Genomic DNA, 13797 nt, shown 5'->3' on the forward strand with positions numbered 1-13797 from the left:
ATGGGTGTACCATCGACAATGGCTAGATCCGGCAAGCCCGGGTGGCCCATAGACGGTGATGGTGGTGTATGGCCCATCGGGCGGTCCAGTTGCTGTAGATCAAGATGGAGGAAGTCCAACCCAGGAACGAGGAGCCGGATCCACTGACCTATCCTAGAAATCGGATCCGGCCCGGCCCATCAGGGGTAGCCGGATCTAGTACGGCGTATAAGGAAAGGCGGATCCTTGACGTGCACGGCAATGTAATATTCCGTAGATAGGCAACTTGTATTCCGGCTAGGACTCTCCGTGTAAACCCTAGATCCTGACGCCTTTATAAGCCGGATCCCGAGAGCCCTAGAGGCACAATCACAATTTATTGTAACAACGCGAAAGCGCCCAGATAATTCCAGACAAGCAACAGTAGGCCCTTCATCGAGCAGGTGTTCCGAAGCTGGGTAAATCGCGTACCACCGCCCCGAGGACTCTCCGCCCGATGGCCCCTACTTCTTATCCCCCTCGTGAGGATCCCTCCTCCGAGGTACCGTCGAACATGCAACGATAGCGGCGCCTTCGCTGCCTTCGCCGGAGCCTTTCTCTTCGGTGACATGGCGGTGGCGAGGGTTTTTCGGGTTGGAGGCTGGATGGGAGATGGAGCGGCGGGCGGGAGAAATGAGCGGCGGAGGGGACGAGGTTTTGGTGGAAAAGATGTATACTTTTGAGACGTGTCGCTGACAGGCGGCTCCCACACTCAAAAAAATTCGTCTCGCGAGGCGCAGGTACCTGATTCGCGCCCTTCGCGAAGGGGAAGGCACGGGGTTGCCGGCGCTTCTATTGGGTTCGAAAAAGTGCTGGCGCTATTTGGGACGCGCTGGTGTGAGCCCATTTTCGATGCCGGCCCCCAAAACTCTATCGGGGCCGCTATGGGGCGCGCCGATGGAGATGCTCTTATTCTTTCTATTGTTCTCTCTTTGAACCTCTAGGATCGGAAAATATACATTCACTAAATATGGTTATGTTAATTGGAGAGGTGGTCTTGAAACCTTCAATGATCATGCTCAAGGACCTGATAGTGCCCACGACAAGGCTAGGAAGTGTGCTGCTACTTTCAATAAAAGGAAAAAAGGTTGGCTTTATGTGTAGTCTGAGAAAAGCATGGAAAGAGAGGGGAAATATAAAAATCTCGATTGTTGTTTAGGTATTGTAAGGTTTCTTCTTTTGCAAGTTCTTGGTTTCCATGGACATGATGACTCCTCAAGCTCAAGAAATAAGGGAAACTTTCTGGAGATATTAGTATGTTACAAAGATAAAAAGATCCCAAGCATGGGAGCAGTTTTGGTGTAAACGCTCCCAAAAATGTCAAATAGCTTCTCTAAATATAAAATGACTTGGTGAAGGTTTGTGCAACTCGGGCATGAAATATAATTATGTTTAAATTGAGAGGGCATATTTTTATGTTGCTCGTTGGCGGAGCCACCTCCCGATGACCCCGGGCGGCTGCCCAGGCTCGTTTGGCAAGCCACCTTTTAAAAGGGGATTGTCCTAGCTATATAGGATGATGGTCATTTTGGCCAAATTCTAGTGCGTGGTAGTTATGTATGCCCAAGATCCATAGGACGGCTAGATCTACCACTGGTGTAGCTTATTGACAAGTCTGCAGATAAATATATAAATGAGCAAAATAGCGGTTACTTTGGGGTTTGTAGCTTGCTTGCTATTAATGTTCCAAATTTATCTTGTTATCAAATGTCACTTGCTAATAGATATTTTGTTATGTAGATATGTCTATGGTGAATGCCATGCGGTTGGAGGTTTCTCATGACTAAGCATGTTTCTGATACAACATCTTCTTCTCTTAATATACCCTTAGATGTTTTTGTTTTTAGTGTATTAAGAGGTGATGTCACTAACTGTAGACAAACCTAAGGATTTGTAGATCGTATCTTCCCTTACCATACCCTTGGACGGAATCCCATATGCATTTTATATACATTGCTTCGCTCATCAACTTCAAGTAGTGGTTGTTTTCCTCCCAAGTATTATACTTTTGTTTTGGGTTTCTTCAATAATGTCACTCCACTTGTCAACATTTTTGGTGCTTCTTGTACGATAAAGGAAAACTTATCCAAGATCACAATGAGAAAATTGTGAACCAATTTGGAGAGCGTTGCAGCTTTTCCACGCATACGAAAAAATTAAGCCAGTAGTCTTGCAAAGACCGGTGGCACACAGTGGGGCACACATCATAGTACTTTGGTTTCTTCTTCAACTAATTCAGACCTCACTATTGTATGTATTGGAAAGTGTGTATTTGTAGAGAGTGGGTGAATAACTCAAGCATCAGGTTTGATAGAAAAGATGGAACACTTCCAGTTTGTTCTTATATTTTACGATTAGATTGACAGGTAACACAAAACATTTTTCACAATGATTGCAAAGGGAAAAAAAAGTTAATATTGTTCGAACGGAGATTTAGTGCACATGAGCACCAGTGATCTCATTTTTTTAAATCATATTTTTGAGTGTCAAAAATTTCTGAAAAAAAATCGCATATAGCCAATGATTTATCCCACAAACATGCAAAATATTGATTTTAAATACTTTATATTTTAAGCTACACAAAAATGGCAAAAGTGTAGATGTGAGTAGTACATATTCAAATCTCCAAAATGTATCAGACTTTGTCTTTTTTTTTCTAACTCAAAATAAAAATAATTTCGGGTTGAGATCTTGCATGGTTGTGAGGCGTATCACTGCCCAATCTCCAACATTATTTTCTGATTTTTAATAACATGTAAAAATGCCTTTTAATTTAAAAAATGGAGAGAGCATTGAAGTGCATGAGTCAAAAGCACTTTTCGATATTGTTCGTGCTATTGGATTAATTGATTGGGTCGGTATTTATGATATAAATGAGACGAGCGACAAATGTTTTGGATGAGCTTTTTGAAGAAGTGGAGATCTTTTGGCAATAGGAATTTTATTGTGTCAAATATTGATGATACAATACCACTTGGGGGTCATTCAAGGGGTCGTGGAGCAAAGTTATTAAGTTACTATAATCATTTTTAGCATGGTAGTTTCAATGTTATCCCTATCTGATTCTAGTCAATGTAAACATTAACTTTTCAGAAAAGTTAACTCAATTGTTGAGATGTGTGTGTGTCTTGATCATATGAATTCCTTTCTCTACTTCGATGGATAGAAACGGGTTGAACTTAACAAGATTTATGATGCCAACTTCTTGGAATATGAGTGTGTCATTCGAAGGGAACAACTGGCACATCTGTTGTTAACGAGAGAGGTGGTGAAGACCTCTCAAGTTGTATTGATCTTTGCAATCTTGCTTTGAAGATTGTTCAAATTAAGAACACTAACTTTCCTTGATTCTACCTTCAAACACCGCGACAATTTAGAAGGTCGGCTCACCTATGAATATTATCAAGACCGAGCTGAGAAATAAAATGAATGATTAACAGTGGATTATACCATGGTATGCTGAATTGAGCGGAGCACTTTTGGAAAAATTGAAGATTAAATTTTCACATTTATACTAAACCAGCATGCCATTTACCCAAGTCATTAGTAGGACTCAATGAGTTAGCAATATTTTATTTTTAATTGTATTTTATCTTCTGTGTCATTTCACATTCACATTCATGATGGACATGCTAGATGCTACATTGTATGCACAAATTGATGTTCAAGTTGATGGTTGATGAATCATGATGATGATGCATGTGTCAATTCTGGAAATATCTCAATGCCATAATGGTATTCCTAGAGACGTTGCAATTGTTTGTCTTCTATAAGTTATTTATGTTTGTGTCAGTGGCTATGTAGTTTTGTTATGGTGAACTTTTGTTGTGATCAAGTGGAAATATTTTCTAGTAATAAGAAAGCGCACCCATTTCTCTGTTTCTGGTTCTGCTAATTCATTTTATGTCTTTTACATGCATGTAAAGTTTTGTAAATAAGAGCACATTTTGTTTCGGGCAAAGAGTCAAAAGCGCTCTTCAGAGCACCAAGTTTTCCTTTTTACACATTGTTGTCGGAATAAACAATTATATATGGGTACCTAGTCAATCTTTTGTGGCAACCAAGTGGCAAATTGACGAAGTTGTGACTAGTCAAAGAATGTCATTTCTTATCATCTTAACCGTAGGGGAATTCCCTATGGTGTAACTTTTATATTAAAAAAGTTAACATTGTACATACATAAAAAAGGGAAGAAATAAAAAGAAAAATTCAAGACATGAAAGCTCAAACAAATAAGCCCATTATAGGTGGAGGGTTATGTGGGCTTGTCCAGCACGAACCATGCACCACACCTTCTTCATAGTCCACCATGGACTCTTGGATCAAAGATTACCTCAACTATACATCCCACTTACCACTATAATGAGAAAGGCGTATGACAGGGTTGAGTGGAGCTATCTTGAGGCCATAATGCTCAAGTTGGGCTTCAGTAGAACCTGGGTGACACTAGTGATGAGACTGGTTTCGACCGTATCTTTCTCGGTGTTGTTTAATGGTACACCACAGGAAGAGTTTCGCCCCTCCAGGGGGATTCGTCAGGGTGATCCTATCTCACCGTACTTGTTCTTGTTGGCAGCGAGAGGGCCTTTCGTGCCTCCTAAAATCTAGAAATCAATCATCCGTAGCTCGTGGTATACAAGTGGCCCCCACTGCTCCGGCAGTAAACCACTTACTCTTCGCCGATGATAGCCTGCTGTTCTTCAAAGCAAGTGCCGAGGGTGCGACAGAGATCAAGGAAGTTCTGGAGATGTACTGCCAGGCTTCGGGGCAGAGGATCAATATGGATAAGTCATCTGTTTTCTTCAGCAGGGGATGTCCAGAAAGTGTTCGTGAGGGAATAAAAAATGTGCTGGATGTACAGAAGGAGACCCTCAGTGAAAAATATCTTGGAATGCCATCTGATGTTGGAAAATCCAAGAATGGTGCCTTTAAATATCTAAAGGATAGAGTTTGGAAAAAGGTCCTGGGATGGATGGAGAAGTGGTTGTCTGTTGGAGGAAAAGAAGTTCTCATTAAAGCAGTGGCTCAGGCTGTTCCTACATTTTCGATGTCCTGTTTCAAGTTACCAAGGGGTTTATGCGAACACATCAACTCTATGCTTCGCAAATTCTGGTGGGGAAGCAAAGAAGGCAAAAGGAGAACCTGCTGGGTCTCCTGGGAATCTATGACGCAGCCAAAGTATGCAGGGGGCCTGGGGTTCCGAGATATTGAGCTGTTCAACTTGGCTATGTTGGCAAGATCGGCATGGCGCATCTTGCAGTGCCCTGAGACGTTGAGTGCCCGGGTGCTTAAGGCGGTTTACTTTCCTAACACAGACATCTTGTCGGCGCAGTCGGGGTCCCACCCCTCTCGGGTCCGGCGGGCTCCGATTGAAGGACGAGACACTCGAAGACCGGCCTCATCCGCGGGATTGGCGACGGCCGATCAACGGATGCATGGGAGGATAGCTGGCTCCCCGTGATGAGAGGAGACGACCTGTGGCTCCCAAGAAAGATGGCGCCCCATCTCGGGTGTGTGATTATATGACCCCCGAGTTCGCGGCGTGGAATACAGAGAAGCTGGAGGAATTCTTCTGGCCCATGGACTGTGAGGTTATTCGCAGTATACCATTGCGCACGAGTGGAGCACCCGATTTTTGGGGGTGGCACTTCGAAACAACGGGCGTTTTCTCGGTGCGGTCTTGCTATAGAGCGATCGTGGCTACCAAGAGTGCCAGAGAGGACTGGTTTGATGAGAGGGCTGCCACTTCGAACCCCATGAGAGAAGAGAAAGCCTGGACGAAGCTTTGGAAGGTTCCGGTTCCTTCAAAAATCCGTGTGTTTCTCTGGAGGGTTGCGAGACATTCGCTTCCTACGGGCGATGTTCGTCATGATAGGCACATGGCACCGACCCCGGCTTGTTCCATCTGTGGAATGGAGGATTCGTGGCGACATTCTCTTTTTGAATGTAACATGTCTAGGTGCGTGTGGTCGCTAATGGGTGAAGAAATCACCGATCGAGCTGGCGGTGGAAGCGGAGCCCGTGGCTAGGCTTTGGTTATTTCATGTGCTTGAGAATTGGAAGGAGCCCCAACGTTCTCGGATGCTGGTTACGATGTGGGCTATATGGCATGCTAGAAGGAAGGCTATCCATGAGGAGGTTTATCGAGTCCGATGGCGACGGTGTCCTTTGTGAACCGTTTCTTGGACGACCTCGCTGCGTGTGAGGGGGAACCGAATAAGGAATCCAGTTCTTCGGTGGCGCGCAGAACGAGCTCGACGGTGTCCCCAAGATGGATTGCACCTCCTGAGGGAGTAACAAAGATAAATGTTGACGCTGCAGTTTCAAAAGGTACGGCAAGGGGGGCTGTTGGTGTTGTCTGCCGATCTCAGAATGGTGATGTTCTTGGTGTTTCTGCGATGGTTTTTGATGGCCTTACTGAGCCGGGCATACTCGAAGCGCTGGCGTGTAGAGAAGCTTTGGATGCGGCTGAAGACTTGTACTTGGCTGAAATCCTGGTGGCTTCGAGACTGCGCTAATGTGATCAAGGGTTTACAGGGTGTAAACCTGGGTGTCTATGGTTCCATCCTTGCTGAGATTAGAGAGAGAGCAAGGCTTAGAGGGAATGTTCGATTTGTTTTCGAACGTAGAGAGTCTAATGGGGATGCCCACAGACTAGCTAGATATGCCACATCTCTTGATGGTGGTAGACATACGTGGTTCACTGATCCACCAGAGGGTGTAATCCTGCCTGTAATTCCTCCAATATGAATATAGGCAAGGCTTCAAAAAAAAAAAAAAAAACTTACCACTATAAGGATAGCCTTGATCATTTATCAACATTGACGGAGCTAGCTCACTCTATGAGTCCGAGGAAGTCCTATTTTGCATCGCCGTCGGGGCGAAGTTTGTTCAGCTAAGCATCACTACTGATATGTGTACTAACCATAGTGCTTAACAGAGATTCTCTTGGCAGCTTCCCAGGGTCGTAGGGAGCTGGCTGCCCCTATTTATCAGGAACCCCTTGGCTATAAATAGCCCCATGAGCATGTACGCAAATCATTCATTTCAATAAAGTCAAAGGGAGGGTGCTAGTACTCCAAAATGAGTTTCAGGAGCCTAGTATCACATGCAAAGAGTCCAACACCGCTTGAACCGGTGTTAAATAAGAGCAACAAGATGTCAATTTGGGAAGACAAGTTCAGCCCAAAACCTCCACTTAGTCTCTCTCTAGATCTTTCTAAGAAAGGATCAAGTTTTGCTTTGATGATTGCAACCGAATTTATTCACAAGGCATTGTTGTGTCAAAACTAGTTTGTGTACGATGACTTTTGATGCAAGGTCATCATGCACGTCCTCCATATATAGTGCATTGCGACCATGTGCGGAGAGACGCGCCCGTTGTTTCCTTATTTCTACAACAACATACAGGTTGTGAAAATGTTTTTTTTCCTGTGAAATCTTAGACAATCTTCATAGGATGGCGGGAGTACTACCTTTGGCTTCTCTGCTTAGGTGTTTCTTCCATGACATGCTCATCATGCGGGAAATGGAAAGAAAATTCTGCATTTGTGAGGAACGACGCAGAGGAAACCAAAACACAGCCAAACCAAAGATTTAACTTCGGTGCAAACAAAGAGGAGGCACCACACACCGAGACTTGTGAGGAACGACGCAGACACGGGATGACATGAAGAAGAGAAAGAAGCACATCCGTGCAGGACATACAAGTCGGGTCATACTGACCGCCAGCTAACTCTAGATTTACCGCTACTACAAACTGCACACAATCTGCCCTTGCATAAATAGCATGTGGAACGTTTATAGGGTGCCTTGGTTCTAGCACCTCCCAATTCTAGCCTGCCAATTTTTGACGCTGGATTTGGGCGCCCCTCGCCTACTATGTAAGTAGCCGAACTTCCAGAGCATATCAACAACCGCAGATGCAAAAAAAACACAGTTGTCAGAAAATAAGTTAAATTTACGTTATGGGATTTTTGTTATGTAGTTTACAAACCTGGTTTGAAGTTGCAAGGGCCCTTCTGAGATACTTCGGCCCTATTTCAGCTATGAACACAGGCACCAGGCACATTCAGCGCAACATGAGCACACTAGGACATGAAGGTCCTTAAGGGGAAAACATGTACAAATGATACAAGATTGAGACATAAGAGAGTCAAGACTCAAGAGTGCGTTTTGAACTAAGTGATACATAACACATAAGAAAGAATTCCAGTACTATAGCCCAACAAGATTCTTCCAAAATAGAGCGCACGTTTACAACATAAATTCAAGTTAAGATATCAGTATGAAATGCAAAAGATACTAAATAACTTATCAGCGAACAAACCTTAGCAAAATGTATAAAAATCCAGCAAAAAATGCAAATAGTAGCTGATATCTGTATGGTCTGAGAAGCAAAACGATGAGAATTGAGAAGATGAATGTGAATAAAAAGGACCAATTAACAATGAATTGCACAAGCTACCATTTTACGCCCAAGAAAGTCTGCTAAGCGTCTGCTGGTAACAGCACCAATCATTGCCCCAATTGTCAATATTAATCCAAAAATTGTGAACTGCAAGGTTTTAAGTGGATCAGCACATATCAAAGTTACAGGAGAAAACTAGAACAGGACAAGAAGTCCTGCATAACTCATTTATGAAAGCTTATTCATGTTGCAAACCCAGAGATGGATAGTCAAATTAATCGTATCTGTTGTAAGAATCATACAAGCTAGTACTATGAGTCTGACACAACAAGATGCTTGCAAAAGTAAACCTTGTACGGATGCAATTAAATGACTAGATATAAACTAAAATAAGTGAACCTAGACACTAAATTAGACTAGATATACAAACAAAAGTGAGTGAATCTAAGAAAGCTACAACGTCTTATAAAAGCAAACGGGAGGAGTACTGTAGTGTAGTGGTCTCTGGTTTGCAAGAAGTACATTTTTCTATCTAGCTTGACTTCACATATATGTCAAATGTCGACCAATATCTTGGATTAAACACAGCAACTGCCCTGAAAATAAATACTAAGCAAGCAGGTGACAGAGAGCAACATATGAGCAGATAAAGAACACCAACAGAACATGAAAGCAGCAACAAAAAGCAAACCACATAACCATAACCATGCATATAATATAATTGTTCAGAACTTAGAACGCAGTTCACACTGACCACATCCAACATACTCTAATACCACTGAACTGCCACAGCAGCCTAACGAACGGGATAAACTATGCAGGGGTAAACACTGGTAGAAGACCTCGTGCTGATGCATGCGCTTAGTCGACCTCCTCAATCTTGGGCCCTGCTCCACCAGCAGCAGGAGGTGCGTCGTCCTCGTCCATGCCACCAGCCATGTCAGCACCAGCGCCCTGGTACATCTTGGCGATGATGGGGTTGCAGAGGCTCTCAAGCTCCTTCATCTTGTCATCGAACTCGTCAGCCTCAGCCAGCTGGTTGGTGTCCAGCCACTGGATGGCCTGGTCGATGGCATCCTCGATCTTCTTCTTGTCATCTGCAGGCAGCTTGGAGGCAATCTTGTCGTCCTTGATGGTGTTGCGCATGTTGTAGGCATAGTTCTCCAGAGCATTCTTCGATTCCACCTTCTTCTTGTGCTCCTCGTCCTCTGACTTGTACTTCTCAGCCTCCTGCACCATCTTCTCGATCTCGTCCTTGCTCAGCCTGCCCTTGTCATTGGTGATCGTGATCTTGTTCTTCTGCCCAGTGGTCTTGTCCTCCGCTGAGACATTCAGGATGCCATTGGCGTCAATGTCAAAGCAGACCGTGATCTGGGGCACACCCCTGGGGGCAGGAGGTATGCCAGAGAGCTCAAACTTGCCCAGCAGGTTGTTGTCGCGGGTCCTGGCCCTCTCACCCTCGAACACCTGGATGAGGACACCTGGCTGGTTGTCCGAGTAAGTAGAGAAGACCTGCTCCTTCTTTGTGGGGATGGTGGTGTTCCTGGGAATCAGCACTGTCATGACACCTCCAGCAGTCTCCAGCCCAAGAGAAAGAGGCGTGACATCAAGCAGCAGGAGGTCCTGGACCTTCTCGTTGCCCTCTCCACTCAAAATGGCAGCCTGGACTGCAGCACCATAGGCAACTGCCTCATCCGGGTTGATGTTCTTGCACAGCTCCTTGCCATTGAAGAAGTCCTGGAGCAGCTGTTGTACCCTTGGGATCCTGGTGGAGCCACCAACAAGGACAACATCATGGACAGTGCTCTTGTCCATCTTGGCATCTCTCAAGCACTTCTCCACAGGTTCCATGCACTTCCTGAACAGATCCATGTTCAACTCCTCAAACCGGGCACGGGTGATGGTGGTGTAGAAGTCAATGCCCTCATACAACGAGTCAATCTCAATGGTAGTCTGGGCAGTGGAGGAGAGGGTCCTCTTTGCCCGCTCACAAGCTGTCCTCAGCCTACGGAGAGCCCTGGGGTTGCCGCTGATATCCTTTTTGTTCTTCCTCTTGAATTCTTGGACGAAGTGGTTGACCATTCTGTTGTCAAAGTCCTCACCACCAAGGTGAGTGTCACCAGCAGTGGACTTGACCTCAAAGATACCTTCCTCAATGGTAAGAAGGGAAACATCAAAGGTACCACCTCCAAGGTCAAAGATGAGAACATTCTTCTCACCAACGCTGGTGGCCTTCTTGTCAAGACCATAAGCAATAGCAGCAGCAGTTGGCTCATTGATGATCCGCATAACATTCAGACCAGCGATCACTCCAGCATCCTTGGTGGCCTGCCTCTGGGAGTCGTTGAAGTAGGCAGGGACAGTGACAACAGCATTCTTGATGGTGCTGCCAAGGTAAGCTTCAGCAATCTCACGCATCTTGATGAGGACCATGGAGGAGATCTCTTCAGCAGCAAACTCCTTCTCCTCACCCTTGTACTGAACACCAATCATAGGCTTCTCTCCAGGTCCAGCAATGACCTTGAACGGCCACAGCTTCATGTCGCTCTGGACAGAAGCATCACTGACTCTCCTGCCAATAAGGCGCTTAGCATCTGCAGAGCAAATTATATATCAGCAGTTTGAAGAACAAAATTATTAAGCATCAAAAAACATGTAAAAGCTTACAATCAGCACAAGGCAAACGGTAAGATACACTGAACCAAGCATAATAACATCAACAGCCAATAAAGTACTATATTACAGTAATTAAGCATAAAAAAAAATGTAAAAGCTTACATACAGCACATGGCAAACAGTATGATACACTGAACCTAGCATAATGATATCAACAGCCAATATATCAAGAACATATTCATACTTGCACAACCATTATGAAACGAGCCAAAACAGCAGCAAACAAAAGGTGATACTAAATACTAAGTTTGAAAAAATAGAGAAAGTAACATGTAAACGGCTATATAGTAACTAGATGCTCATGACGAGCAACCAGTGTCGCAAGGTCCGTTCCCCCTTATTGTATGCCATATTTCAAGACAAGTAGGCATAAAAGAAGACCACGTGTCAGATACCAGATGGCAATGAGAGCAACATACAAAGATTCAAGGGAATAAAATATAAAACCAAGTGAGCAACCTCAACCGAAAGATGGTGCTATTTTTTAGAATAATCAATGATGTTCAGCAAATTGGTTGGTTACATCACAGGTTCCAAACTGCATGTTCAATGATTTTGAAAGGTAAATGAAAACAGGTAAAAAACTAAGTTGGGAGTACAAAGAGCATTATAAAGTAGTAGAGATCAGATGGTAGTGCATGATGTATATTGATCATCATCTTACATTCAGTGATGTCTATGGATAATGCATCATCAATTCTCCCTTCAAACTTCACAGACTCTCTTAGCAAGACTGACACAACTGAGATATTTTATTTAACTTGTTCAAGTCTTTTTTGACTAAAAGTTGTCCTTTTCAGTGAGGGAACATTTAAACACACCAAGGACATGATTTCCCTGAGCAAGCAATACAATGACAACAGATAATTGTACTCTGATTGAGCTGAGCTCCCGCATCTGGGAAGATTTACAGATACACAAACATTGCACACGTGCACATCTAGTCTAGTAGTATTATAATAGAGCTTCGGCAGGAAGACACTAGTAAAAGCAAACAATTAAATTAAGCATCCAGCCGAAGCAGGAGCATCAACTAGCTGACACCACGACAGGATCGAAAGGCTACACTAATGAAGCAATCACCGCTACCCAATCCATACGAAATCGAGATCCTTGGATCTACACAGCTACAACAAAGCTAGATCCGCGCACGCACCAGAGCCCGAATCGAACAGATCTAAAAGGACATAAATTATAACAGCAACGGCAGAGGAAAGGGGTTGCTCACCGAAGACCGTGTTGACGGGGTTCATTGCGACCTGGTTCTTGGCGGCATCGCCGATGAGCCTCTCGGAGTCGGTGAAGGCGACGTAGGAGGGCGTGGTGCGGTTGCCCTGGTCGTTGGCGATGATCTCCACGCGGTCGTGCTGCCACACGCCGACGCAGGAGTAGGTGGTTCCCAGGTCGATCCCGATCGCCGGACCTTCGCCCTTGCCCGACATTGCTGTCGCTGCTGGGTTTGCAGTACGGTGGAGGTGGCGGCGGCGCTAGGGTTTTGCGGGTTTGGGAGGACTGGAGGATTTGTGGGATTGGGGAGAGGCGGGCGGCGGGAGTATATAGCGTACGGGGTGGGGCTCTGGAAGGTTCCGGCGGCGGCGTCTGCGGACGTTGGGTTGTGATCGGACGGTGATTGTGGGCGAATATTGGTCGTGTTCTTTCCATTTTGGGAGGACCAGGAAGAGGGCTGGGTTTGTTGGGCCGACCCAGACTAGTTCTTTCGATAGTCATTTAGATCATTGGGCTGCCTGGCCCATTGCACACATGCATGCAAGATGTTGTTGGTTTATTTTTCGAAATACATTTTTTTCTTTCTTTTGGAAAAAAAACGAACTGAAAACAACTACTCCTTCCATCACCTCAAGGAAACCTAAACAAATAATACTAGCAACAAGTATCCCTAACAAAACCAATTTTTTTGCTTCCAGGATGTTATGTTGTCGCTAATTCACGTTTTGCATCCTTAATTTGCTCCCATGCTCCCATTTCAATTTAGAAACACAAATTTGTATAAGATGCTGAAGGATCGGAGATGCCGACTAAAAGCGAATAGTTGGCATCATATTTTAATGATTTCATTTATTTTAGAGAAGTGTGAATTATCCAATATCTAAAATGCAACTGAGCGGATAATCCTATATTGTAATATCCCAGGTATTGGGTTACAAAAATAGAGGAAACAGATGTGTGCAGTGCATTCATGCATAGAAAATCTGGAGAATTTTCGCGCTTTAAAGTAAAACAGTCACAGTAACTAAAGTTTCACTTGATCTTGGTGGAATTAAAGTAGCTCATCAAGTCAAGCGCTATAAACCTCAATGTGACTTTGTTAAAACCTTGTTTTGGGTAGAGATGATTTGATCTAAGGGGTTAGATAAAATAGAATTAAAACTAACATAATAACACTTTAATCAATGATCAATTGCTTGATCTCATAAAGGATCATAATATGGTAATCCTTGCCATAACATAAGAACATCTATTCAATTACAAACCAAGTAACAATAAAATGGAGAACCCATTCTTGACTTATCTTCTACATGACTCAAACCAATCCTTGATCCTACCATGAAACCTCATGGTATTCATTGCACTTCAACATTGGAATTATAACAAGGAGATCCACTCAAGAAGTATATATTCTTCTCTATTCCAAATAGCTTTACATCAAACCTAAAGAGGTGAGAGTCCTATTT

General features: G+C 44.0%; 1 protein-coding gene and 3 non-coding genes across 4 annotated transcripts; all 4 read right to left on the reverse strand.

Annotated features, from left to right (window-relative positions):
• Window positions 1–9123: 9123 nt before the first annotated feature.
• LOC124703151 (heat shock 70 kDa protein 1) lies at window positions 9124–12594 on the reverse strand. Its single transcript, XM_047235366.1, has 2 exons — window positions 12333–12594; window positions 9124–11022 (listed from the first exon to the last, which is right to left on the reverse strand). The coding sequence occupies exons 1-2, from the start codon at window positions 12544–12546 to the stop codon at window positions 9290–9292; spliced, it is 1947 nt and encodes a 648-aa protein (XP_047091322.1). The 5' UTR covers window positions 12547–12594; the 3' UTR covers window positions 9124–9289.
• LOC124704989 lies at window positions 11373–11511 on the reverse strand. The gene has a single exon (XR_007003841.1). It is a non-coding gene; the product is annotated as a small nucleolar RNA F1/F2/snoR5a (small nucleolar RNA).
• Window positions 11558–11640, reverse strand: LOC124704827. The gene has a single exon (XR_007003706.1). It is a non-coding gene; the product is annotated as a small nucleolar RNA Z196/R39/R59 family (small nucleolar RNA).
• On the reverse strand, window positions 11723–11808 carry LOC124704823. Its single transcript, XR_007003702.1, has one exon. It is a non-coding gene; the product is annotated as a small nucleolar RNA Z195/SNORD33/SNORD32 family (small nucleolar RNA).
• Window positions 12595–13797: the final 1203 nt, after the last annotated feature.

This window comes from Lolium rigidum, chromosome 3, assembly GCF_022539505.1.
Source record: "Lolium rigidum isolate FL_2022 chromosome 3, APGP_CSIRO_Lrig_0.1, whole genome shotgun sequence".
NCBI classification, from domain to species: Eukaryota; Viridiplantae; Streptophyta; class Magnoliopsida; order Poales; family Poaceae; genus Lolium; species Lolium rigidum.

Bases quoted from the DNA above. Each gene is read 5' to 3' on its own strand.
- LOC124703151 (XM_047235366.1), bottom strand. From the start codon at position 12,546: ATGTCGGGCAAGGGCGAAGGTCCGGCGATCGGGATCGACCTGGGAACC. The intron at 11,023-12,332 runs GTGAGCAACCCC...TTTGCTCTGCAG, and splicing joins CCCCGTCAACACGGTCTTCG to ATGCTAAGCGCCTTATTGGC.